General features: G+C 36.8%; 1 protein-coding gene across 5 annotated transcripts in view; it reads right to left on the bottom strand.

Moving 5' to 3' along the window:
• Positions 1 to 3,959: 3,959 nt before the first annotated feature.
• GALNT1 (polypeptide N-acetylgalactosaminyltransferase 1) overlaps positions 3,960 to 25,217 on the bottom strand; it is an 87,707-nt gene continuing 66,449 nt past the window's right edge. For all 5 annotated transcript variants that reach the window (XM_066185392.1, XM_066185376.1, XM_066185368.1 and 2 more), the window contains 8 exons: positions 21,565 to 21,772; positions 19,893 to 20,063; positions 18,305 to 18,422; positions 17,159 to 17,339; positions 9,957 to 10,096; positions 8,868 to 8,966; positions 7,961 to 8,095; positions 3,960 to 5,597 (listed from right to left, as the gene is read on the bottom strand). In XM_066185392.1, coding sequence (XP_066041489.1) covers positions 5,451 to 5,597; positions 7,961 to 8,095; positions 8,868 to 8,966; positions 9,957 to 10,096; positions 17,159 to 17,339; positions 18,305 to 18,422; positions 19,893 to 20,063; positions 21,565 to 21,772 — 1,199 coding nt within the window. In that variant the 3' untranslated portion in view covers positions 3,960 to 5,450. The remainder of the gene's footprint in view (positions 5,598 to 7,960; positions 8,096 to 8,867; positions 8,967 to 9,956; positions 10,097 to 17,158; positions 17,340 to 18,304; positions 18,423 to 19,892; positions 20,064 to 21,564; positions 21,773 to 25,217) is intronic.

Genomic DNA, 25,217 nt, shown 5'->3' with positions numbered 1-25,217 from the left:
TTAACTTTGAAATGCACAGTGAAAGGCACAAAAGAGTTGCAGGAAAGGAAGTTTTAACTATACTGGCAGGGAGGTGGGGGATTCTTCACCACAAGAGGTGTCAGACACAGACAGCTGGCCAGAAGGTTGTATCCTTCAAGACATGGAGGAGCTGACTGGGCAAGATCCTGAGCAATTTGATCTAACTTTGAAGTCAGCCCTGCTTTTGCAAAGGTTTAGACCATATCACCTGCCAAGGTCTGTTCCAACCTAAGAGAAAAGCAAAAGCAGGAACGTTCGAAATGTGTGACTGAATCAGTATCATTAAATACTGAGGAAGAAGCCCCAAGTTATTTAAGACAGCAAAATAACCAACCCTGCATGACTAAGCAGCACATATGGACAGAATGCAAAAATCTTTAAATTCGACGTAATGCAAAATGAAACAAAGAATTACTCCTACACTCCTGTACAATAAGATAAATATTTAGAAAATGCCACTGAGGATCACCTCCTCAAAACATTTACTTAATGCACCACTGGAATGCCTAACAAATAACACAGAAATAAAGCATATCACTAAGACAGTATATATGTTCTCATCACTATTCTAAAAAACACAGTCCAACCTTTGAGGGGGAAAAACACCAACAAACCAAAACCAACAACAACACTCCGAGAAAGGTGATGAAAATGAAGCAACACTTTACAAGAGGTGAGGCCAAAAGACTTTTCTGATGAATATAATGATTAAAATTCAGAGTTATATAAGAATATAACATGAAAAACATCAGAGTTATCAGAACTCCTAATGACATCCATCCACTGAAAGAAAGAAATAGGATGCATTTAAAACTGAAAGAAGTTCTACGTGTGTTACTATTTACTCCAGGGGTGAGGACACCAGTCATGATTGTTTCAAAGGTATGCTCCTGTCTATGCTCTGAACCAATGCTACAGCAATTACTTGGTTTGGTGCCAGAAGTAGCAGTTTGCTTTCATTTCAGAATTCAATTCTGATACGGAGCAGCATCAAGCATCACCAAGCTGAATGGCCTGGCACGGTAAGGATTAGCTGACATTGCATGAAATGCAAGCAAAATGCTAGAAAAACATCCTCTAAGATTCATGAAGAAAAGAAGTGAACAATGTAGTGAATTAGTTGTCATGTCAATTTCATAATTTCTAGTCTTTAGATAACTTATTAGTTATGTGCCAGTTTTGTTTTCTGCACTAGAAACTTACTACATATAAGTACTTTTTGTTGTTCAAAGTACTGAAAACCATGCTTACCACCTTCACATATCACAACTATGCTTAGCTGAACAATTCTCAATCACCAGTGGTTAGAGTAAGATGCAAACCTGAGAACTATTTACTTTAAAATGACTATAAGAAATGCTGTAAGAGAACGGAGAGTAAATAGCACTCTGACACTGTGCAAGTTTCTAAACCTTTTAAATTCCTCTCTTACCCTAAATCTCTACTGCTTACAATTTAGTTCAAATCAGATACAAGGCTGATAAAGCTACCAAAATTTATTCTGTAGCAACTGTTTTCCTACATTTCTTCATTTGAAAGCATGAAGGAACAGTTAACGTAGTGAAGGAAGGCTTTGAGTTACTATTTCTTAGTTAATCTTCTGAAGCACATTTGCATCTGCTTACTTACCTTGAAGGGGAAATACAGCAGAATAAATCTGCCAGTGTTTTGCTCATCTCTCTGAATGTGCTACATTACTTAAAAAAGATCATTTTTGTTTCTAACTTGTAACAGAGATTGTCTCTTTTGCTTACAGTACATATCTCAGATGAGAATCATTGCTGTGATAAAACGAAAAGCGACTGCCAAACCCCTTTGAATGGAACTACCATAAGAATAACGCTATTAAAATACAACTTAATACTGATAAAACAAACTGACAGTTTGAGACAACAGTCATAGTCATATGTACACACAGGTTAACTTTTGGGACTTTCAGTATCTGAAGAGACTCAGGATGACCTAATCAGACCTGGCACAGTGTAGTTATCTAAACTTTGTATCGTAATGTGTAATTTACTTCAACTCAGTTAAAAGGCACTGGTGTTTTTCAATAAATGTCTTCAGACAGGCAAATGAAAAGAGATGGAGAACAGAACACTGCCTTTAGAGCATGCATTGGAAATTTATGCTAAATACACTGAGCACAGGACAGACAAAGGACAACAAGAGAGCTTATCAATTCTCTTCAAAATACAGCTACTGATCTTATTTTCACTACTATGCAACTATCTGCTATCAAGGTCAAATAAGACAGCAGTGGTCTTTTCTTTCACCTCTTACATGTGATCTGAACAGCAATAAATGCTGAGGAACTAAAGTGGGATTTCTACTGGAAAATATTCATACAACTCATAACACAGGCGTGTTACACGGTAAGGAAAAGGCAATGCTTTGCTTTTTTTCAGAATGGGTTAAATAAAAACACATACAGAGGTTCTTAAAATAATACCTGAAAACTAAAGCACAAGAAAACAGACTAGATGGAAAGGAATTAAGTATGTCTGTAACTGATAGAGGTAACTAATATTCCTACTCAAAGCTGGTATATAGAAGCACTATGCCTGTAAGTGGAGGACCGCTGCTGGGTGACTACAGCTGAGCAGAGAACACTTTCAGCAGGGAGCTCTGGTGACATGAGCTTCCATGGCAAGAGAAGCTCTAAGACAACTCTGTGTGTGAAGCTTCTCTGTGGCCTTGTTTGAAAAGGGTTTAATATGACAGAATATTTGAAATGCACATAGGTGCAGGGATTTTTTCAGAAGACCTGTGTGCTCCATCAACACAGCACAGCTGCTGGGCATGTGCCATGGAGACATGGACATGCTAAACACAGCCCACTGCCCCTAACCAGCCATGGGACTAGCTGAGCTGAGGGGTTTGGAGCCAAACACCTCAGGACTGCAGCCACTCCTGGGTCTGCAGCTTCCCCTCCCCACACTCAGCAGGTAAGAACTGGCAATGTATAGGCTGGAAATCTGATTGCTTCTTCAGTTTGCTGGCAACTTGATACATGCATTTTAAGTTGTGCAATTACTTGTACTGCAGTTTTATGTGACCAACATGTAAAATGGTTTGTTGAACTAAGAAGGGTAGAATCACAGTAACACTGAGGCTTGCTTGTAAGTTTAGTTACCTCCCAAGCCACGGCACTTCAGTTTTGTTAATAGGATATCGCAGCAGGGATCATAAAAGTTGAAAATACAAAGTGAAAACGTGTTTTGTGTGTTCAGTGATGTGCTGTGTGCATATAAAATCTAAAACAAATCAGGAAATTTTTAAAACTTACAGGACTTTCGCACTGCGTTTCTGATGCTCCTGCTTCTCATTCCATGAAAGCTTACCCAACTCTGACTTAGAGCCTCTTTGCTGGAAATATTTTTAAAAGGATGATTTGTGTATGGGAAATTGTTTCTGAAGTAAAAGATACCACATTCTTAGGCACCACCACACACATGCCCTAAAACTTTCTAGTTTGCTAAGACTGGAAAAAAAAGATGACACTATCACCCACTTTGTCCTCTTCATGGACCATAAGAAAGGAATAAATTTTCTTACATTTCTCATATAACCATTAAGATGGACATTTTCCTTTTTTTTTTTTTTTTAAGTCATCTTGGCACACTTCAATATATTTCTTATAAATTACTTTCATAAATCCACTTCAATCTCATAAGATTTGCAGCGCTATCCAAACAAAGGTGTCAATAAAAGATAGTTAGATATTTGGATATTTTATCTAATATTAAACCCACATTTTCTCATCCTATGTATTTTTAAACTAGCAGTGCAATAGTGCAATTTGTTAACCTTTCTCCTGCTTTTTGTTTGAAAACTCTTGTGTAATGCTGCAGAAATAATGGAGATAACACTGACAACAGCAACTTGGGATAATAAATCTAAAATGGCCTTAACAGTCAAATATAATTTCACACAACTTTTGCATGAGTCTAGGTTTAATTTGCTTTACAGGACAGTTGGCCAAACAATGACATTTATCATAAAAATATCCTCTCCATTAAACAAATCTTATTTTTCTTTCCAGAAGAAAATTCAATGTATACTCTGAGCACTCAGTGGCTCATTTTCAAGATCAGCCCACACATATTTTTCTTAGCAAAACAAAGCAATTCAGTTAAAAAATGCAGACCAATGTAATGACATAGTCATATTGCTTTTGGCTATGTTAACTTTAAAAACCATGCCAATTTCACTATTTTTCTTTAGGTTTTATTAGAAAAAAGCAGCAGATCAACATTACAATTCAGAGTCTAATCTAAATATGCACTTGACAATGAAGCACATCTGACTATGAAGTGAAAAAGGATGCCAGAAAACCTTCAGTTTCGCCAATCTTCTTCTACCCAAATCATGTATCTTTTCTTCTGGCTTTCTGATGACTGAAATCAAACAAGGAACAAAAGATTTATTGCTATGAAAACAAAACTGTAGTACAGTAGTACAAGTCTTGGGCGCTAAAGCATACTGAAGTTAACTTAATTTCAAAGTGTACTTAAATCTTTTGTTTGGCCATGAAAGTCCATAAGCTGACCCAAGTATAAATTGAAATGGCAGGTCTGGAAAAAAAACAAGTTAGACAGCATGTTAACCTCCAGTTTTCAGACAGTAATAAAAAGATACAATTCCAACAGCCAAGAAATTAAAATTAAAAGAAAAGTGGATCTGACATTCAAGAGCTCAGTTTATTCTTATGCTCATTTTGTTTGCGCCCAAAATAATTTTCAACTCACCAGGAGAAAAAAAAGTATTTATGGACTATCACACAATTGAAAAAGAGAAACAATCGCCTTTTGACTTGGTTATTTTCCCCCACTGAGGTATAAAATCTACATATAAATTTGATACTTCACTATAACAAATTGTACTTTTCATAGTTCTGATTTAGTTTCATTAAACCCTGTTTACTTTTTGCTTTTAAACCACAGAATTCTTATGTCAGGATACTGAATCTGGTTTCCAGCTCTCTCTTTCATTTATTTGTGGACCTATATTTAGTAGTCTGGTTACCACTGCTAACCAGGAAGAAAAGAATTCTTGAAACTTTCTTCATTACAACAGCACTTTCAGCAGAGGTTACTGATGTGCAAGCAAACTAAAACGATATGTAGCTCTTCAGAGAGTATTTCATTGATTATGTTTCCACTGTCCAAAGGTTTTCTAAATTATTTGCTGGAAGAAACTCTTTCGATCTTGTAAACATCAGTGGGCACAGTTTCACTGCTACGTGTGGTAGTTTCACATCCTCATACAGGAAGGCTGGTTCACAGATACTGAGAAGCTGCAGGAGTTCTAACAGCTGAGGAACTGTGGACTCTGCCTAGCAGAAGTTTCTTCTGTTGCTACTTAACAGTGTAGCCAAAGTATCAGCCGAGGTAGCCCAGTCAATCTTTGCTTCTCTTCAGAACCTCTCAGAATATTTCTGGGAGGGTGACATTGCGGAGCAGCCACTGCTGGGAGCGGCTGCCGGTGCAGTCTCTGATGCTGGGGACCTGGCTGTCCTCTTCAGTGGCTTTGTCCAGGCACTGGTTACTGTTCACATGCAACAGGGTTAATTTCTTGAAGACAAAAATAAAAAGAAATTAGCTTTATAAAAATCACCAGGCATAAGGTAACCAAAACATTTCTAGTTGGCATCAAAACTTCTCCATAGGTAAGCAGGAACTAGACAGGACCCTGTGGTTACTGACTGGAGATCCCAATCCTAAAAAACACATATGCTATATGACATTGTGAACATTAAAATGAGCGCTTTATGAAAAACAAAACAGTCTTAACTTATAAATGATGTTCTTTGTCAAGCAACATCCACCATTCTTTAAATAGGGCTGTACAGCTAGGGATCTTGGAAGAGTTAGAAATTACAGGTTGGTAAGATATACAGCTTCAGTTATTAGTCATAATAGTAGCTTTTATCAGATCAGAATGAACACATTGAGGATGTTTTCAAAAGTACCTTTTTCTTCCTCAGCTGGGGACACAATACTGACCTTACACTATGTTCTTTCAGCACCTTTTGGGCTCTTTTTTAAAAGTATGTACTTTTATAAAAAGTATGTGCAACTTCACACAAGCGTATATCTTTTGCAATACCTGCTACACTCACTTATGTAATCTTTGGTAAACCACTCCACCTACACCTCAGCACTATCCTCACAGAGAAGAGATCATCAGAAGCTGCATTTCCTGCCACTGTACTACGGATACTCCTCAGTGCACCAGCTTGCCTAAGGTACCACAGGCATTATTACCTGTATTTCTTCTCTCATTCAGCAGCTTGGCCAGGACACTGGAGCGATTGAAAAGTCGTGTCCTTATGTGCACAAGCAGCAAAGGGTAATAAAAATAAAAAATCAAATTCAAAACCCTGAGCATGTCAATCTTCTGCACTCAGAGAGGTGCTGAAGAATGAAGGAGGGAGTTGAACAGAGGCAGAAAGAAAAAAAAAAAAACAAAACAGAAAAAAAATTTTAAAATCTAAGTGGGCAGGAGTTCTTTTTAAGTGCCCTATAACTTTTTCGTGTGTTTTATCAGCCAGCTTTCAGTTATGTTCTGAGGATTATGCCTAGATTTTCTACTGACAAAATAAAGAGAGAAAACACATATAACCGAATTTATGGCTGAGGATCAACATAGGGGAAGTCTGTGACAATCATTGCAAGACAGGTTATTGCAAGTAAGTATCTAAAGATGCATTTTTCTTATAACTACTAAGGTAGAAAGCTAATGAAAAGCATTTGCTCTTTGGTAAATCACTATAAGTAGTAATATTATTTATATTATTTGCTTAAGTCAGGTAAACTACATTAAAACCAAGAATGAATGGTTCCCAAGACTAATTTAATCCTGCAAGCTTTCAGCCTTTTTCAGTGTCCTATCAACAGTTGCCAGCGATGTGCAGAAATCGTAGAAGCGATCCATTGTCTTCCACATTAACTGCTACCCTAATCACAAAATCTTCATTCACACATATTTGCTCTTAGTCTAACAGGTTGCAGGCTTTGTTAACAGCTCTGCTACTGGAGTATATAGCAAGTGTATTTAGTCAGAAATAACCCCCACTTTGCTTTTTAATTAGTGAAATGATTTTTTAGTAGCTAAATATCTGAAAGTTCTTTTTAAAAATAGTCATTGCAAATACTGGCAAGATTCTTCATCCACAAATTGTCTCAAAACTGTCTTCAGTAATAACTGATTTTAAATTAACAAGCTTGAGGACTGCTTTTTTCCTAACTATCCATGAAGTCAGAGTTCTTGACTGCATTATTCAATCACAAAATCATTTCTAGGGACTGCAAATCAAATTAATGATGAATTGATCAATGGACAATGATTTCCAGATCTGGCAGTTCAACATATGGACTTCAAAGTAAATTTGAATATTATGTAGGAGAAAGAGCATGATTTAAATAAAAGTGTTTTAAGCATCTATACCTTAGACATAACATGATTAGAAGTGTAAAATCATCTTTACAAGTTTGTCATTCTCATTTTTTAATTAGACAAGTATTTCCTTTTAACTTTGTGCAAGACAAGACACCAAGTGGTAAATTTGTCACCACATCATTACTCCCAATAGATCTATTCATCCAATAGATACCTAGAATACTCCAGGTATCTCCATTTTTTACCTGATTCTAACACAATGCTACACTGTCAGACAATATTTCTCCAGAGGGTCCCAAAGCACATGCAAAACGTTCTTCGAAAAGCTCCCCCCAAACACACCAGGTAGTTAAATCAACACAGATGTTCCATGTGTGACTACATAGTAAATTAGTAACAGAGAGAACATAATCCTGACTTTGTTTCCTGTTTTGTCTGTCCAATAGTGGTCCCACACTGGAATATGTTGCTCTGTAGGCTATTGCAAAAGGCATAGCTGTCTCATTTTACAGTCCAAAGTCATTAGAAGACTTACCACTGGATCATATTCCCAAAGCTGATTTCCTTTTAGATGGTGGCACTTGAGCATCGTTACTGGGCCGTTAAGTTTGGATACATCTAAACACAAATCATCTGTTCGAATTTCTTTGTTGGCAGTATATGAGAAAACCTAGACAGAAAAAGAATGAGAGGAACTGAAAAAGAACTGCTTCAACCAAGAGATTCCCAGAGTGAGGGCAAAGGGAAACGTTTGTGCATTACTTCATTTATTCACACTACTTTCTTCTTTTGCTTTCTGTTCACTTCATAATAGTGAGGCATGGGAAGATTTTTTAAATTTGTTTTTTTGGGGAACAAGTATAAACACAATCACAAGCTGTTCAGTAAAAACAGACTTTTTTTGAACTGAAGATTGCTTGCTGTGAAGGAACAGGAGAATCTCCAAACACAGGTAATCTCTGTTTATGTGAAAACAATTAATCATTAAGGAAGTAGAACAAAAAAAACAGATGAAAACTAAATCCCACAACTGACACCCAGAAAAAGATATATTAAAAATATATTTCAGGCACAGGCACATTTGTTTTCATTTTTGGGGTTTTTTTAAGGTAACAATGCCAATCAGGACTTCTAACCAGAATGCATTTCCAAAGAACCTACAGGAGGTGAAGTCTTGCTCACAGCAATATTTTCCTCCCATGATTTTGTTTTTGACTTTGAAGTTGATCTAAAATGTACTGCAATCAGGCCTGAAAAACATACAAGCAGAAACCACCACCAAATCTTCTCATGTATTTCCTCTTACAGGCACTTTCTTTAATGAGGGTTTCCTAAGAATATTTTGAAGATAACCACTGAAAACATCCAAAAATTGTCCCAATGAGCAGTAGTGTCTCAAATAATTCAATACATTAAGAAAATTCCTTTTTAAAAATTGTCACCTGATTGCCACCCATTCCATGGCAGTTAAAGATTCCAACTTTCTCATTTTCTTTTCTTGCCATGTTATCCAGACATTGATTTGTCTCCACATTTCTTATCTAGGAGGGAAAAAGAGCACATCAGCAAAGGCTGATATTTGGACAAGAGAATTAGGTCCATATCAAATCACAGTGGAACCAGTTCTCTCCATACACCAGAAGTTATGTGAAATAAATTACTCATATTAGCAATGAAGCATCACCGTCCAGAACTCAAACTCTCAAGGAAATGTTCAAGCTACCAGGTTACAGAACCACGACTATTTTTGCTTTTGTTGGGGTATCCTTCCATCTTGGGGACACTTTTTGCTCAAAGACTCAGCTACAACAGAATGGACACAATTGAGTCTGCAGACCAAAACCTTCAAAAGTATGAATGCCTACATCACTATATAGTAAGCAGGCACGAATATCAAGTCTCTTGATAGTCATGAAGAAGCACATTCTGCTTCAAGTGCTTCTTTTAAAATTAACAGTATAAAATCACTCCACAAAAAATTTGATATTTAGTTCAACACGACTTGTAGAGGAGAGAGTGCCTACTAATTTAGGACAGCATCATCTGTACTATTTCTACAGTTAAAAAGCTAAAGAAAAAACAGAAATGCCCAGCAAGGTTTAAGGGTCACTAGAATTTGCTGGTCACTGGTGAGTGTTCTGGAGGTAAAGTTCAGAACAGCTTTTAGGCAAAGAGCTTGCCTGACCTAGTATAGCTTTCAAGCAAAACTTCACTCCTACTCTGTGTAGAGAATGCAATACAAAAAGTTATGCACAACTACATTTCTGAAGGAATATTTCTAAAGCCATTTATATGACATTTTGTAGTGTAGTAAAAAAAGGAAAACATTCAAATTACAGTACTGTATCCCAAAGTTCAGCTGCCTGCCCCACTGAGAAGTCAGGTCTGTCATTCTACATGTGACAGAAACACAGCTGCCAGATACTTGAACTTTGCTGGAGACAACTTGTTTGCACTACTCAGGTCAAAACACAACTTACTGCACAATGTACTTTACATAGGGAAGATGAACATGAAAGATAAAATCTTACCTCTCCCAGAGAAAAGTAATGGCGTGGAATTTGGGAATCAGGATAAACATTCTCCAGGTACCAGGAGAAAGGTTTGCACTGGAGCTTGCGCCTTAGCCCAAGTCGTGATGATATGTCCCCATAATCAACTTTAGTAACTCCTGAAAAAGAAAGGATGTTGTATTCAATTGCTGCAAATAAAATAAAAAAAATATTCCACTTCATAAGAAAGCCCATCAGTATAATTTACTACTTCCATGAAAGGCTTTCTCTTTAAAAAGTCACCTCTACACAAAGGGGTTTTTTGCTTAATATAGCATTATGTTGTTTATACTCAGAGAGAACAAGACCTGTCTGTCAAGACCTGTGACTTCTTCTTCCACAACAGATAGAATTGCTACATCTGGGCTGTGCATGACAATCTCTTACCTGTGGTTTGTGGAACAATTTGAATGTAGTTACTTAATAAGTTAATAGAGGTAAAAGGCTGAAACCTTTTTAGCCACTAATGCCATTCTATCCCCAGTGGTAACTGGAGTGTGTATCTATGCAGCATAACACAGCAGTCTCCTTCCGTGGAGCAAGCAGAATTCCAATTTAATTTATTTCTGTAAGCCAGGTACCACCTGCTAGACTCTTCATCATCTATCTAACTGCACAAAAAAGCAGGCAGAAAGCAGCCTTCATACAGAGCACTAAACCTTAAATAATTCAGCAATTTGTTCAATATAACCTCAGCGTTTGCAGGAAGCATGTTCACCATTATGACTGTTATCATTTTTTTGTGGTAGTTTGCTTGCCTTTTTATTCCTTTGCTCTTCATTTATCAAAGTGCTCCTTCTTCCTGTATCTTCCCACTCCTTTATGCTTGCTTTAATTCCTTCTAAAAATTATTTTGTGCAAGTCCCATCTACAGATGGGTTGAGGATGGTGTGCTTGAATAGCAGATATTTTTGCTTCACCCAAATTTAGCACTATTTTAATTATTATTCCATTGATAATAATAATTAATAATAGTAGGATAATTTCTACTTTTCAAGCATCATGTCTTTTTTCTATTTCCCACACCACACTCCATATCACACAGGTCAAATGCAGTACACTACCAAAAAACCCAAACCAAAGAAAAAGAACAAAAACTGGCCCCAGCAATTTAATTTCCCCAACAGACTACAAATATGGCTCAGCTGGCCACCACACTACTGATCTCCAGCTGCACACATTTTTCAGAAATCTCTCCACTTGGAGGACTGCAAGTTACCTTTAAAATTCTTGACCTTGGAAAGAGTTTGAGACACTTCTAAGCTGGCATACCGTGTATTAAATGGACTTGCCAGCAGATGGTGTCTTTCTACTCAATTGAGACAGATAATTGGATCAAACTTTAGCTGTCTGTACATGGCAATGAAAAACACCATTTCAATATTTCAGAAAGAAAATATTTTAGACAGGTTTCAAGGTGGTTTTTGGGGTTTTTTTTTCTTAATTAAGGACTTCATTTTAACAAATATATTGGAAAGCTATACTGGTAAAGGATTGAAAGCAAAAGAAATCTTGTTTGTATAGAATGCCAGAAAACTTCTGTCTGGGCTTTTAATTCACAAAAGAAATCCCAGAACCAAGAAATAAAAGACAAATTAAAAAAAAAAAAATTAAAAAACCCAACCCAGCCACAGAATGCTGTTCTATCTTCATGAAAGCAAATATTTGCACTACAAGAAATGTAAAACTCTCTCAAAAGCTAATTTAAGAACAGAAAGGTTAACGACCACATCTACATGCTGGATTGTTCATTTTTCGGAGATGAAAAAGCAGCGGATGGATGAAACAGTTATCATGTCCCTCTCACAATAACCTTGCAACATTCAAAACATACTCAGGTTGCTACACTGACTTCCCGAAAAAAAGCACTGTTAAAGCTTTGTCACATCACTGAATGGCAATAAGAATTAAAGTCACATCCATAAATAATTAAATGTAAAGTGAGACTTAATAGCACAAGTACGCTGTTTCTTAAAGTAGTTTTAAATGTCACCACACACACACACACACAAAAGTGGCAGCTGATTTTTTGCTGTTACACTGTATGCCATTAAACCACTTTTAATCAGAAGTTTTTTTAAAAATCCTCTCTGAAGTCAGGTCTGCACCAAACCATACACAAAGACTACAGCTAGCAGCAGGTTAGCAGATGGACTGAAGAGCAGAACAGGTTGAGTTGCTTTAGGGCTGTCCTCTAGTAAGGCTGAATTATTCTGTTTCCAAGATTTCTGGTACCTTATCGATATTACTCTAAAGCAGCTTGAGTATTTCTATCCAGTGCAGTGCCAGTTACTTAGGGGAATTTCTTTTGGGGGAAAAAAGGATGGAAGAAAACAAGGAAACCTGCAGCAAAGTATAAAGCATACCAAAAATTAGGTACAGGTTTAAACCACTGTTTCCTCTACAGATCACTAAAACTTATATGTAAACCTACAACCGTGTCATACATATAAGCTTCTAGGGGTTTTGGACATTTTTTCAAAGGCTCAGCTAAAAGACAAAACAAAAACCAAACTGCAGAACATAAATTAGATCAGATTTCCTCCGAGGAGACAATTAAGCCAGATTCCAAAGGTATGTGCATTGTGAGGATTGACAGTCATGTCCATGTGGTTTTTCAAACCTTTGGTCAATTAAAAAAAACCAAAACAAAACGAAGCAAAAAAACCCAGGAAAGAATCATATAACCACAGAATGGTTTGGGTTGTAAGGGACTTCAGGATCATCTCATTCCAACCCCTCTGCCATGGGTAGGGACGCTCCTCTGTACCAGGCTGCTCAAAGGTGCATCTAACCTGACCTTGAACATTTTTAGGGATGGGGCACCTGCATCACACTAACCAGAAATAGCATTTAATAAACCTTGCTACTGTTGCCTTTATTTGACCATAACTATATTTTTCTTCAACCTCCCTGCCCCCAACCTTACTTACATTTAAAACTTTGGGCCTCCCTGATGATTCTATTTGTCACACAGCTTGCTGTTAGCTGTGGGACAATCACACGCTTTTTTTTCCATACACACACTTAAAGACATAATGAAAATATAAATACTAGAAATACAAAAAACATCTACTTCAAATCATCCAGCCACACCAGCACCAGCCATGTTGCAAAAGTTGTGCCATGCTCAAAATTTTAGGAGCTGAAGATTTCCTTGCTCAAGTTTAATGTGTGCCAATATATTTATGCTAAACTCCTTTGAAAAAAAAATAGCACGTTATCATCATGATTATAAATTGCTCAGTCATTTTCAAAAGCAGGGTATGCAAACTATTTCATCTAAATCTAGTCTTCTGATAAAAATAAGATAACTTGTTTTTATTTAGTATTATGAAACTCTATAAGCAATAATAATTTAAAATCAATTTGAATAACTACATTCTTTGCAATCCCAATTAATGCTAATAGGGACTAGTAGCTGAACACAAAACCACGTGGAAACATTTAGTACGTACTTTGAACACAGGCTTAGCTATGCTGCAACATGTGGACTCAGTCCCTCCTCTGTCCTCCCTACCAACCACAAATAATGTTTTCCATTTCCAGGTTCTACACACTGAACCTTGACTTACTGTGCCTGGCTAAGACCAGGGCATGCAGTGATTAGGTACGAGGCCCATAGATCCAGTTTTCAGGATAACACACCCCTGTCTCTGTCTAGATGATTTCTGCTTAGGTAATTAATTCCACAGTGCTATCTTTTCAGGCTTTCTACCTGCCCACTTAGTCCCAGGGCAAAACACCTTTTGGGTATATCCCAAAATATATCTCAGAATGTACCCTTTGGGGCAAAGCTGACCAGCCTAATGCTTTGCAGCTGCTGCTGCCAAAGGGGCAGCTTTCCCTTGCCCACCTTCAGATTCCTGCTGTACCTCCAGTGCTGGTTTCTAACTTAACCTCGGGGAGCCAGCCCAAAGGAGAAATAACCCTGACAAATCCAGTGAGTCATGGAAGCACTTGATGTAGATGAAAAACCAGCAGGTGAGGGGAGGTGAAGCCCTATTACCTGCCATGAAGAGCAAGGCACTCCCCCCTCACAGCAAGCTGTGATGGTGAGACAGGCATCACCAGCTCGTGAGGCCTCCTCATCTTGGACAATGCAGTCCTAATCTTTTAGCCTGGATAAAGTGATGAATGACCAGCACTAGAAATAAAGAAGTGGCAGAATCCACAGAAAGAATGACTGGAGCCAGGAAACAGATTATTCACAAGCGAGATTTGTTTTCTGAAAGCCAAAGGGAAAGTAGTCTGGGAAACAGGGCCCTGGTGGAACACAGGACTGTGAGGAAAGCTAGCAGCTAATGAGAAAGGCCAGAAGCCAGTGCCTGTACTGCCGGGGAGGAGAGCTGCTGCCTGCAAAGAGACAGGCTTGATTCTGGCTGAGCAGCAGCTGCAACAAGTTCCTGCCCAACCTCCATCTGTACCTAACCACTCCTAAGCAGAGGGATGGCTTCTAAAATGCACACAAGCTTAAAACAGACAAGGAGCAGTTTCTACTGGGCTATACTTTAAAGAGAAACAAAGGATTACAGGCTTACTTTTCAAGAGGGCAGCTTTCCATTTAACTACATTACATCAATAGTAAAAATCTCTTGAGTTCCTATCATTCAAGCAGCAAGACTTTTTTTCCCAGACAACACAGATTACACGAAGTGGGAAAGCTACCTGAGAATCTTACATTGCTTTCCTGGATGAATCCCTCTGTGATTCACTATCTGAGGGGAACAGAAAGAAAATATAAAGGAGGAAACAAGTATCTTGTTAGCTAGGCTCAGTGATGCTTGTCAGTATATTATCTCCTTCAAAATCCATTTTTTTGCATCCATATCAACAACTGAGAAAAATCCTGGGTGCACAGAGGATTGCTTGTTTTCCTCATTCATCTGCACCCAAGGCTTGCAAACCAGCATGAGCCTAAGAATCCTCACCTCACTCCTTGCAAGGACTTGTGACACTGTCACAGTAATACTGAAAGTACACATTTGTATAGCAGTTTCACAGGCTGCACACTGTGTTCTGCCTGAGGATTACTACACCAGCATTCTGTAAGAACCATGCACTTAATTTTTTATTTTAGAAGGATATGTGGAAAAGCTAAGTGAGCCAAACTAGCAGTGATTCACTGAGTTCCTAAACAACAAATGCCCACAAAAGACTTACTGAAACCTGTACGGATGTTATCTGCTGTCAACGGGTAAAATCACAGTCTGCAACACTCAGCTAAGACTGGAGATACCAGAATTACAAGAATAAGGTGTTTGTGAACTTCTCAAAATAGTAGTCCTTGTTAGTTAATACCTACTGTCTCTCACAACTTAAGTGGATTTGGGGGGTGAGAGGCATGAGTGGCTCTGAGTACATCTGTGTGTTCATTCTCTGAACAACAGATTTTCATCAGAGCTAAAGTATGACCCACAGCACTGGGCATTCTCCTCGCAGCCCCAGGCAACAAATCAATTTCAGAATAACCCAACTTATTCAGATACAATATTATCCTGTTCTGGAGACACTTGAGAATGCTGGCATCAAACCTCAGTGCACAGTCAATATGGTCATGGGGACACAAACAAGAGCTTGTGACAGGCAGCAGGTGCAGATGCTCTAAGAGCAGTTTGGCTGAAGCACATCCCTATCCAACAATCACTCAGGCCATTAGCATACAAATTATGCAGACATGCATCTTTTGAAAGGAAAGAAAAATATTCAGTGCAGTTACAGATAATTGCTTAACTTACTTTCACCATTTCAGAAGTTTTACTGTCTTTGGAGAATGCATACATATTCTACAATACTGCAATGCTGTGAAAGTCTACCAAAAAAACCCCCAATCTTACAAAATTCACAGAGTGTAACTCCTTTTGCAGCTTATGTTTACTGCACAAAATGGAAGGAATATAGAGGTGATATATAAAGTACCAGAGCCTTATCATGGCTTACCAGTAATTTACATTTTTAAAAGAATTTGGTTATTTTTTATAATTATGTCTTCCTGCAACTTTGTACATTTTAAAATCTAGCTTGACATGGATGCATAACAGCAATCTTTACCAAAAAAAGGCTGCACCTATTTATATTTATACATGTTCATGTTTGAATTCATAATGCTGTATTAATTACACAACAGGGCAATAACAATAAGCTGTTACTTTCTGATTTCACCTAAAATAAGCTTTGAATAATAGCAAGACTTCTTTTTAATTAAAAGTCTTACACAGTCTCATTTGACTAAAGCATTCTTTTAAGACAAAACCACTATAAATCTGCACTGTCAGTTGCTCTCACAAGCATCTGTAAAACCCATAATCTAAAATTTGACACTGTTCAGACTCATATTACACTGCATTACAGCTTTTAAATGTCAATAGTAATGCAGGTTTAATAAGTAGGTCATAGGGAAATAATAGTTTTAAAGAAATTTCTCTGGAAAAGCAGATGTGCCACATAAAACTACCACTTAGTACATAAAGTCTAATGTTTTGAGTATTTAGAAAGGTTGGCTGTTGCTACCTGAAGTTTCTCTTTTTATATAACAATAAAAATAACCTGTAGTTGAAAGTAACAATTCAATATTTTCCATGCTTCCTTTCTTCTCCTGATTTTTTTGCAGAAAATCTGAGTTCATGGGAAATTTTCTCTCGTATTTTACATCCTCTTGTTTTGCTAACATCCACAAAAAGTCAATTATACTGGCAACTTGCCCCTATACTCCGGATAGTGAAGTACAAATTCTATCAAGACAGAAAATATTCACTTTTGCCACTCCTACTTCTGGGTTTCACTTAAATCACTTCTGATGTATTCAACGTGGAATGCCTATAACATGGAAGCCAGAGCCCAAAATTCAGCACGTTCCGATATGACTTCGGATGGTTAATTTTCAGCACTACAGCTGAGCTCTTTGATGTTCTACTGAGCTTCAATTCTATTGCACAGGAAGCTCATTCATAAATCATGTTCATGTTAAAAAGCAAACAAACAAACAAAAAAAACCTCTTCAGGGCATATCTCTGGCTAACAAAATTATTTTTCAATAAAGACCTTACTTTTTGTACACCTTACGTGAATTCTGTCTTAACAAACTTCAAAGTAATGACATACTTTTATAAATACATTATTTCCCAATAGTACCAACATTTTAATTCTTAATAAGTATTTCTCATAACCAAAGACCTGCTCACCTGGGGAAATAATGTAGAAAAAGTTTTTGAATTCATCCATCCAGACTTCTGCAAGCCGCCTGTTATTTTTGTTGATTATCTGCCCTGTACCTCCTGGGAAAGTGTACGGTGTTGCTTTTCTGAACACGTGCCCAACATGTGAACAAGTAACAATTTCCAAAGTGCCACCACACTGCCAGATCTGGAAGGGACAGGAACAATTATTGCATAGTTACAAGTTGTTAAAAAAAGTTCCAAAACATTAATCACTTGCTTCTGTTCAAGGTGGGGAAACAACACTAGCTGAGGTCTAGAAAAAATGCATACTGCATGGAAGAGAACGGCATGTTTTTTCCTGCTCAACAGCTAAAGATGCACACAAGCCCAAGCAAGGCGGCATATGAAAATACTTCAGCCCCCAGAGCAATACCTCATCAGCCAGAGATTACTTTAAAAAACCAGGCAAGCTGACCACAAAGGAAGGAAAAGGCTGTCATGAATCACAGGAACTAACAGGTGTCTAAAATAGTCCACTATAAAACAGAATCTCCACATAAAAAACCCCATACACTTCCCAAGTCTCTGAAAATACTTTCAGTTTTATCTTGGACCTTAAAAAATGACAGATTCAGAAAGCTGAAGTATTTCAGAAGAATCCCCACCTATGTACTTTTTGCTGACAAGTAAAATGAAAGGAAATGGTTCTATTTGGCAGGAATAAAAATGAGAATAACACATGTTAGGTCCACAACCAAATGAACACATGAAATCATGAAGTTAGTAAAGAGCAAGAAGAGAGGGCTTGTAACAGAAGTGCTCACATTTCACTGACACATTAAATGATGCACTGATGGCATCACCCTTAACTGATGCTCCCCCACCAGCTTTTCTAACTGAATTCCTTATAACGCACACTCATTCTTCAGAATAACCATCTTAATCTTTTAATCACAAAGCTCCACCAACAATTCACCATGCACTTTTATGCACTTGGCAGATACAGTCTTTGGGTATCTCTGCTGGAGGAACTTAACAGGGCAGGGAAGAGCCAGCTGCAACAGAAGAGGACACTGGTGCAGGTGGAAGATCTGTGTTTTACAGAAATCCAGATGCACTGTTCTGATTAATACATTAATGATTAATAAAGCACTGCAGAGTTTTACCTACCCTGAAGGAAATCTCTAAGTTTTCTCCACCCCAAATATCCATTCCAGCATCATATGTTCCAATTTCCTGAAAGTAATCTCTGTCTATTGAAAAAAGGCCTCCTGCCATTGTAGGTGTCCTGGGGGGTGAAAAAAAAAGAACAACCCACATCAGTCACTATAAAAACATTCTTAGATACAATTCACACTTACACTGACAAAATAGCTGTTTATTTCCCAAGTTCCTAATGTAATCCTTCTTAGTAAGCTTCCATTCAAACTCTGTTACCACTGATGTACTGGCTAGCTCAAATTTTTCCAGAGATGGAATTAGTAGTGGCAGTTCTCCTTATTTTCTCACTTCAAACTGGTGTCTGGATAGAGAAACAGTCCCTAGAAAGCTGCTGTCATTCCTGAGAAAGACTTCTGCCTCCAATGCTGGTAAACTCATAAAAAAGAAACCAGTTTCACACAGGAAAATTATACTTCAGGCTACTGTTCTTGAAACAGTTTTGGGAGGCCATTGAGCAGCCTGCTTGCTTTCACTTTTATTGCTTCACACAAGAAAACTGTATAGTCAGGGTTACATCCAGATTTTCCTTACAGATTCCTTATTGGTGAAAAAAAATAAAACTCTGCTAGTAGTTTTTCAGAGCTTTAGAAACACCCCCGAGACTTCAACTTTTTTAGATAACAAATAAGTAAATTACATGTTAAGCCAAGGACATAACTTTGTAGATCAATTATTTACTTTTATTATGTACTTCAATTAATTACTTTTAGCATAAATTATTTTATATCACTAGCTATTTTCCTGAAATGTTTAGGGCTTTTTCTGAAAGGTACATAAAATACAAGATAGGTCACAAGATAACTAAAAACTTATATGTCTTTTCCCCCATTAACAGGAAGTAGGGAGAAGAAAGAATTACAATTAACCATATCCTGAGGAGACCTCTTAATTTCTTAAACTAAAGACAAACAAAAACCAGCAAAGGCCAGACCCTGAGCTTTATTGTAAGTAAATAATTCCCAGTTTTCAGAAAAGTAAGGACAGAAAATGTACATTTGCAACTGTTAAAAGGTACTCATTACACACAAACTATCTTCTCATTACCTTTCTCATAAACCCACTACATGACATCCAAGCATAAATTCACCTCCCATCCCTCCTTTTAAGACTTAAAGTTTGCATATAAATGCACACACAAATACACATGCATACACCAAAAAATCAATGCACGTTTAGAAAATACAGTTTACTTTGTTGTAGTAAAAGATAAAAATAAGGTTCAATTAAAAAAGAAAAGTTTTGTTAAAAACTTGTGCATCATTGTAAGTGCTATCTGAAAACTAGTAATTTTGTAGTAATTAACATAGAAATGAAAAATATTTCCAAAGTGAAAAAGTGATTGATTCCTTTATTGCTACCAAAAGTTACCGACAACCAATCCATGCAAGAACTTCTATGCTGTTCCTTCAACCAGGCAAAAAAGATGCTACAATATTTGACTAAGTACTTAACAACCTTTAAGTACTTACTTTCAAGTTTATCATAAAAAGCAAATATCAGACAAAGATTTTAAACCAATTTAATAATTTCTCATTACCTAACAGGGAGGGTTCGGTCTCCTTTTCGCCGATCCATCTCTCTCTGAGGAACAGGGTACCAACGAAAATTCAACTTCCAGTTGAAGCCACCATAGGTCATATCAGAACCTGCCATATATTCGAAGGTGTCATCACTGATTACATCAATGATGGGACACACTACTGTCCTCCTAGGAAAAGAAAGGAAGGAAAATTATTAAATTTTAAATTAATAAAAATCTATTCATCTAAAGGGTAAAAAAGATGTTTGGGGTTTTTTTTTTAAATATTATTTCTAACAGATACAGTTGAAATTTTTATAATACCATTTCTTAACAACATTATTCAATAAATTATTAACAGGACACATACTAAAATTCTGTCTTGCTAATTGTAAATCTGCTACAATTTTGGCAATGCCAGATGTATTTTTAAATCCTATTTGCATTATTACCAGTAAGAAATATTCATCCCTCTGCAGACAGAAATAACGATCCCAACTTTCTCATTGCTACATAGTGATTAGATAGAATACAAGAGGTTTGTATCTAGTTGAGTGGTCGAAGTAACTTGCATGTCTTGAAATTAAAACTTGGATATTAACTCTGGGTATTTTTATACACCCTGAGGACAAAGAGATGATAGTAAATGTTAACAATGTACAACTACTGCATCACAGTTGACAGAAAGTGGCCTTGTTGTCCACTGTCCTGACATTATTAATATGTATACTCACAGAAACCAATTCTAATCATCTTAAAGACACTTAAGTAACCCTGCTCAAAGAAGGTTTCCTCTCATGGAAAGCTCTCCAAAAAGATTCAGAGATTGCTTGCAACTGAATTCAAAGGACTTAAGTCAAGATATTTGCACAAATTATAACAATATGTATTGTAGTCTCACAAAACCTGTTTAATGATAACAGTTTACTTTGTCTTTACACAGTGCTAAACAAAGATTCTTCATTATTTGTGGCTTATCATGTAACGCTATATTTTTTAACATCAAATTATGTGATTTTTATCTATAAAAATAAAAAATTAGAGATCTTTAGCACTGAATTTTATTCTATTTAATATGTTGTCTACTCACAGACTAGTGCACAACTACAGCTACTGTTCAGATGTATGAATATTTTATAAAGCAGAAAATTCTCTCACTTTTGTCCCCAATACAATTTCCATCGCGCATATAACTGTAGATCAGCATAATTCCAGTAATTATTCTGACTTTAGAAAATACATGCCAGAAGATCAAGACTCAGCCCAGATTTCCACAGATAAAACCATTATGTAATGAAGAAATCACAATGAGAGCCTGGAATCAGTTCTTGATCACAATGTTGGTGCTACATGAGATCGGGGTTTGGTTTCTTTTTCAAGAATATCTTCCCAAATTCATGAAGTGATAGGCCAACCTGCAGACTGAAAACTTCAATTTCCCCAAATTCCTCAATTTTATTTGTTGCTCCCACTATTTAACACATTATTCCATGCATCCCAATATAGACCTCACTTGAAACAGAGTTTTACTTTTTAAAGTTTAACTAAACTAGCCTTTTATCCTTACACCAATGAGAATTTATTCAGCTCTTCAGAAAGGAGATTATTTGCTAGCAGGCTATTTTGTAATACTTGGAAAATTTCTTAATAACTGAAAAAACCCAACATGGGTGAACAGATGGATAATTACCTGTCAGCTTTGATCCTTGCCAGCAGAGGTTCAAGCCAGCCTACCGTACATTCACAATGAGCATCTAAGAAGGTGATGACTTGGCCTTTAGAAGCAGCAGCCCCCTTTAATCTTGCTCTAATCAATCCAGAACGCTGTTCCATTCGAATCACATGAACAGGTACTTTTAATTTTTTCACATAACTCTCCAGTGGTCTTTTCAAGAAGTCTGTAAAGAATGATCAGAACAATCAAAACTGTCTGTTACATAGCTCAACTTCATTTTTTTTAATGAAGAGACTTGAATTAAGAAACATTTCCCCTGTTCTTGTCTATGCTTTTTCTACTCACTCAGCTAGTTTCCTCTACACTTCACAATACCCCTTTCCACATCTCCCAAGTGTTTCAGTCAATAGCACAGAAAGTTCTTCCTCTTCTTTATTTTTTCATTATGGAAAACACAAAAAGGAAAAGAGGATAGAACGCTTACTCAAAACCCAGATGGGATTTACAAGTTTTTACTGCAGAGAAGATGTGATATTTATTTTCAAAAACATGCACAAGTGCTCTTGGATATAACAGTTCTCTACCAAGGAAATACAGAAATGGTTTGGCTAGCTGAATATAACGAATTGCCTCCTACAGTAAAGCAATTTACAGATAATTTCTTTGTGAGAAGTATAAAACACAATCAAACTGATTTTTCAAGTGTGTTTCCTCTAGGGGTTTCTGGCTAATATTTTTTGTATTAGATTATCACTATAACACCTAAATTAAAAAAAATATAATAAGCCATATATAAATGAGAATCTGTAACACTAAAAAATTCCAACAGAGCATGAATTATGAAGAACAAGTTATTTAAAATACAACAGTCAATTACCATACACCCAGGGACTCAAAATTACTTGCACTCCAAAGAGCTATTGGGTTGTGATGATTGATGCCAAATGAAGAACAAAGAGGTGAGGGAGAATGCAATGGACAGTCATAGAAACAGACTTCTGCAATAACTCGTAGTTTCTAAATGTGTAAAAAAGGAAAAATAGTCGTATTGCACAGCTATGGAGTATTAGATTGCACACTCAAAGCACATGGCTGTTGAAAGTTGCACTACAACAGTGCATGGCCTGTAGTTTGATTTCACATGAGGTAGAAAGTACCTCATACAAAAATAAGTGTGACACTGGAGGGGCTGGGGGGAAAGCTTGGCATGAACTTTTAGCGACTCTTGTAAACCTCAAGAGGCAGGGCTGACTTGAAGGTGATTACCATTCCTTATCACATCTCCAGATGAATGAGTTCTAATTGCCTTCTTATTTTTTTCTGTGCATTGTTGGACTGCCACTAAAACCCATAGAAATAAGTTCTGACACGTCTTAAAAGCTAAACTGTGCTGTAAGTACGTAAGACTTCGATACATCTAAATATCTGTCTCCAGAGAAACTCAAAGCAAGTTAATTCTTATTTTGCATATGAACAGAGACTCAAATTAATAGATGTTTCTTAGTACAAACCAAGTGTACATGTCTGAACATTTTGCAAGGCTTTTGGGGTTGAGCACAGAGATCATGACTGAGTCTGCAGCAAACAGCCTCATCTCTTTACACTGTAGCTTTCCAAAGCCACTAATTTAAAAGAACCAGTATCATGGCAATGGTTATAGCTTTAATGTATACATGATATACACAGAGAGACCAGCAGCCTTTGTCTCTGTGCTCACCGTCTGATGAGCCAGTCACACAAATCAACATGTTTCTCTGCACATTTCAGGTGTAGTACCGATAAGCTTTTAAAGTTGTTTCATCTACTTCAAACTTAAATGAATGAATATGGGCTGTGACATTGGTTCTTGAATGTAGTTACATTAACAGAACAGTAAAATTCTGGCAGGGGGAAGAGAGAAAGACTGTGATAATACAACTGCAGCCAGTCAAGAACTTGCATAAAACACAACCTTACATTACAGAAAGTCATGCTCAATGTATTGCATGTGAAAATCTGAGTCCTACCTACATTTTCCTGGTAAAGTATTTAAAATTTCAATTTATCAAGTACTTTTAACTTTTTTTTTTTCTCTATTAAAGAATCAGAGATGTGCGCAGCGTTTTCACAAGCGGGAAAAAGGTTAAGAACAGTCCTTCTCCCATGTTTAACCATGTCCTTAAGAACATCCTTATGAACTATCACTTTGTTCAAAACTTCAGAAGGGATGATTCCCAGAAACAAAACATCGTGACAGACCTCCACTAACTGTGTCCTTAAAATACCACTAGAGCGTCAGCAAAATGTGCAGAAAAGATTAGGCTTGATACCTCATCCCCATAAAAGCGTAGTAAATAATTTGGGCATCAAATTATTTTCTGAAGTTCCTTTGCTACCAGCAGTTGGGATAAAATGCTCAAATCTCAAAGCAGCTATTTTTCCTCCAGAACACCCTCTCTAAGAGCAATCTTACACATCCCTTATAAATTGGTCCCTTTGTTCAAGTAGCAGGAATCTAGCTATTTTGATTAGTCATGCATCCAGAAACGAGTAGTAGTTTCTCATAAGGTAGGACTTGATTTTTTCCCTTAAAGGAAAAAACCGAACATTTAAATAACCTTTTAATGAATGTAATACATTTTGGCCTACAAGAAAGATCAGGATAAAGCCATGGAGATTATTTTTTATACAAACTTATTGGTCATACTGAACTCTGTACTGAACATTGAGATGTGAAGTTTTATGCATTACAGAGTCAGCTGCCTGTAAGTGACACAGAATTAGAGCTGACTAATTTTTCAGCATTGCTTCATACACTTCTAGCAGAGTGAGGTTTGATAATATTAAAAAAAAAAACCCCAAACATCTCCAAAATACTTCTGATTTGATAAGAATACATGTTGTTTCATATCCACTACAACTCTTTATGGTGGATATTCTTTTCAAGCCTCTTCTTTGTCAAAAGGGTGCAAAGTTTTACCTAGGACTGAGCATATTCTGTGGAAGTAGCAGAACTAAGGAAACCAAAAGAGCAAATATGTTCCATTCAAGTCAACTAAGTACATTAAGTTGAAAAGTACCTTGTCGATTCTACTACCAAGTCACACTGATATGGATATTAATGAAAAATTTGGTTTCAAACCTTTTTTTTTATCAAACTACAATAAAATACAGGCTCATCATTTTTATAAGCATGCAAACATTTTTTTTAAGAAGTATAAATATTTTTGCAAGTATTGTTGGCAGGATTTAGTTGCAATCACATTGCTTTGACCTGTATCTCTGTAGCTGTGGATGTGGTCTGTCCTGATGTAATCTGCCTACCACACTTGGGTGCTGACCTAGTTTGAGGTACCAGCTAATAGGGATTTCTCCTGTTAACTGTTTGGAACTAGTTACCGAAGATCAATTCTTAAAAACTAAAGTTGCAGTTCTGATCAGTAACTAGAGAACAATGTTACAGATATGTCTTGTTTCTTCAATGCTTTTCTTTTGGATGTAAATAAATGCATGCTATTATGCAAATTCATTCTTCTAAGAGCATGACACTAGCAGGTACAAAGTGTGCTTCAGGCAGACTGAATGCTTACTTTATTCCCATTAAAATGACTCTGATGTTAGAATTCAATATACAATAATACTCAGGCTGAACATTGTCTTTTCCTGGAAAAGTACGTTGTTTTAATTCA

The sequence above is a fragment of the Chamaea fasciata genome, unplaced genomic scaffold (assembly GCF_029207755.1).
Source record: "Chamaea fasciata isolate MVZ Bird 193981 ecotype frontalis unplaced genomic scaffold, bChaFas1.0.hap1 SCAF_1, whole genome shotgun sequence".
In the NCBI taxonomy this organism is placed as follows: Eukaryota; Metazoa; Chordata; class Aves; order Passeriformes; family Sylviidae; genus Chamaea; species Chamaea fasciata.
The sequence above is the reverse complement of the archived record's forward strand: the minus strand, read 5'-3'. Positions and strand labels throughout refer to the sequence as shown.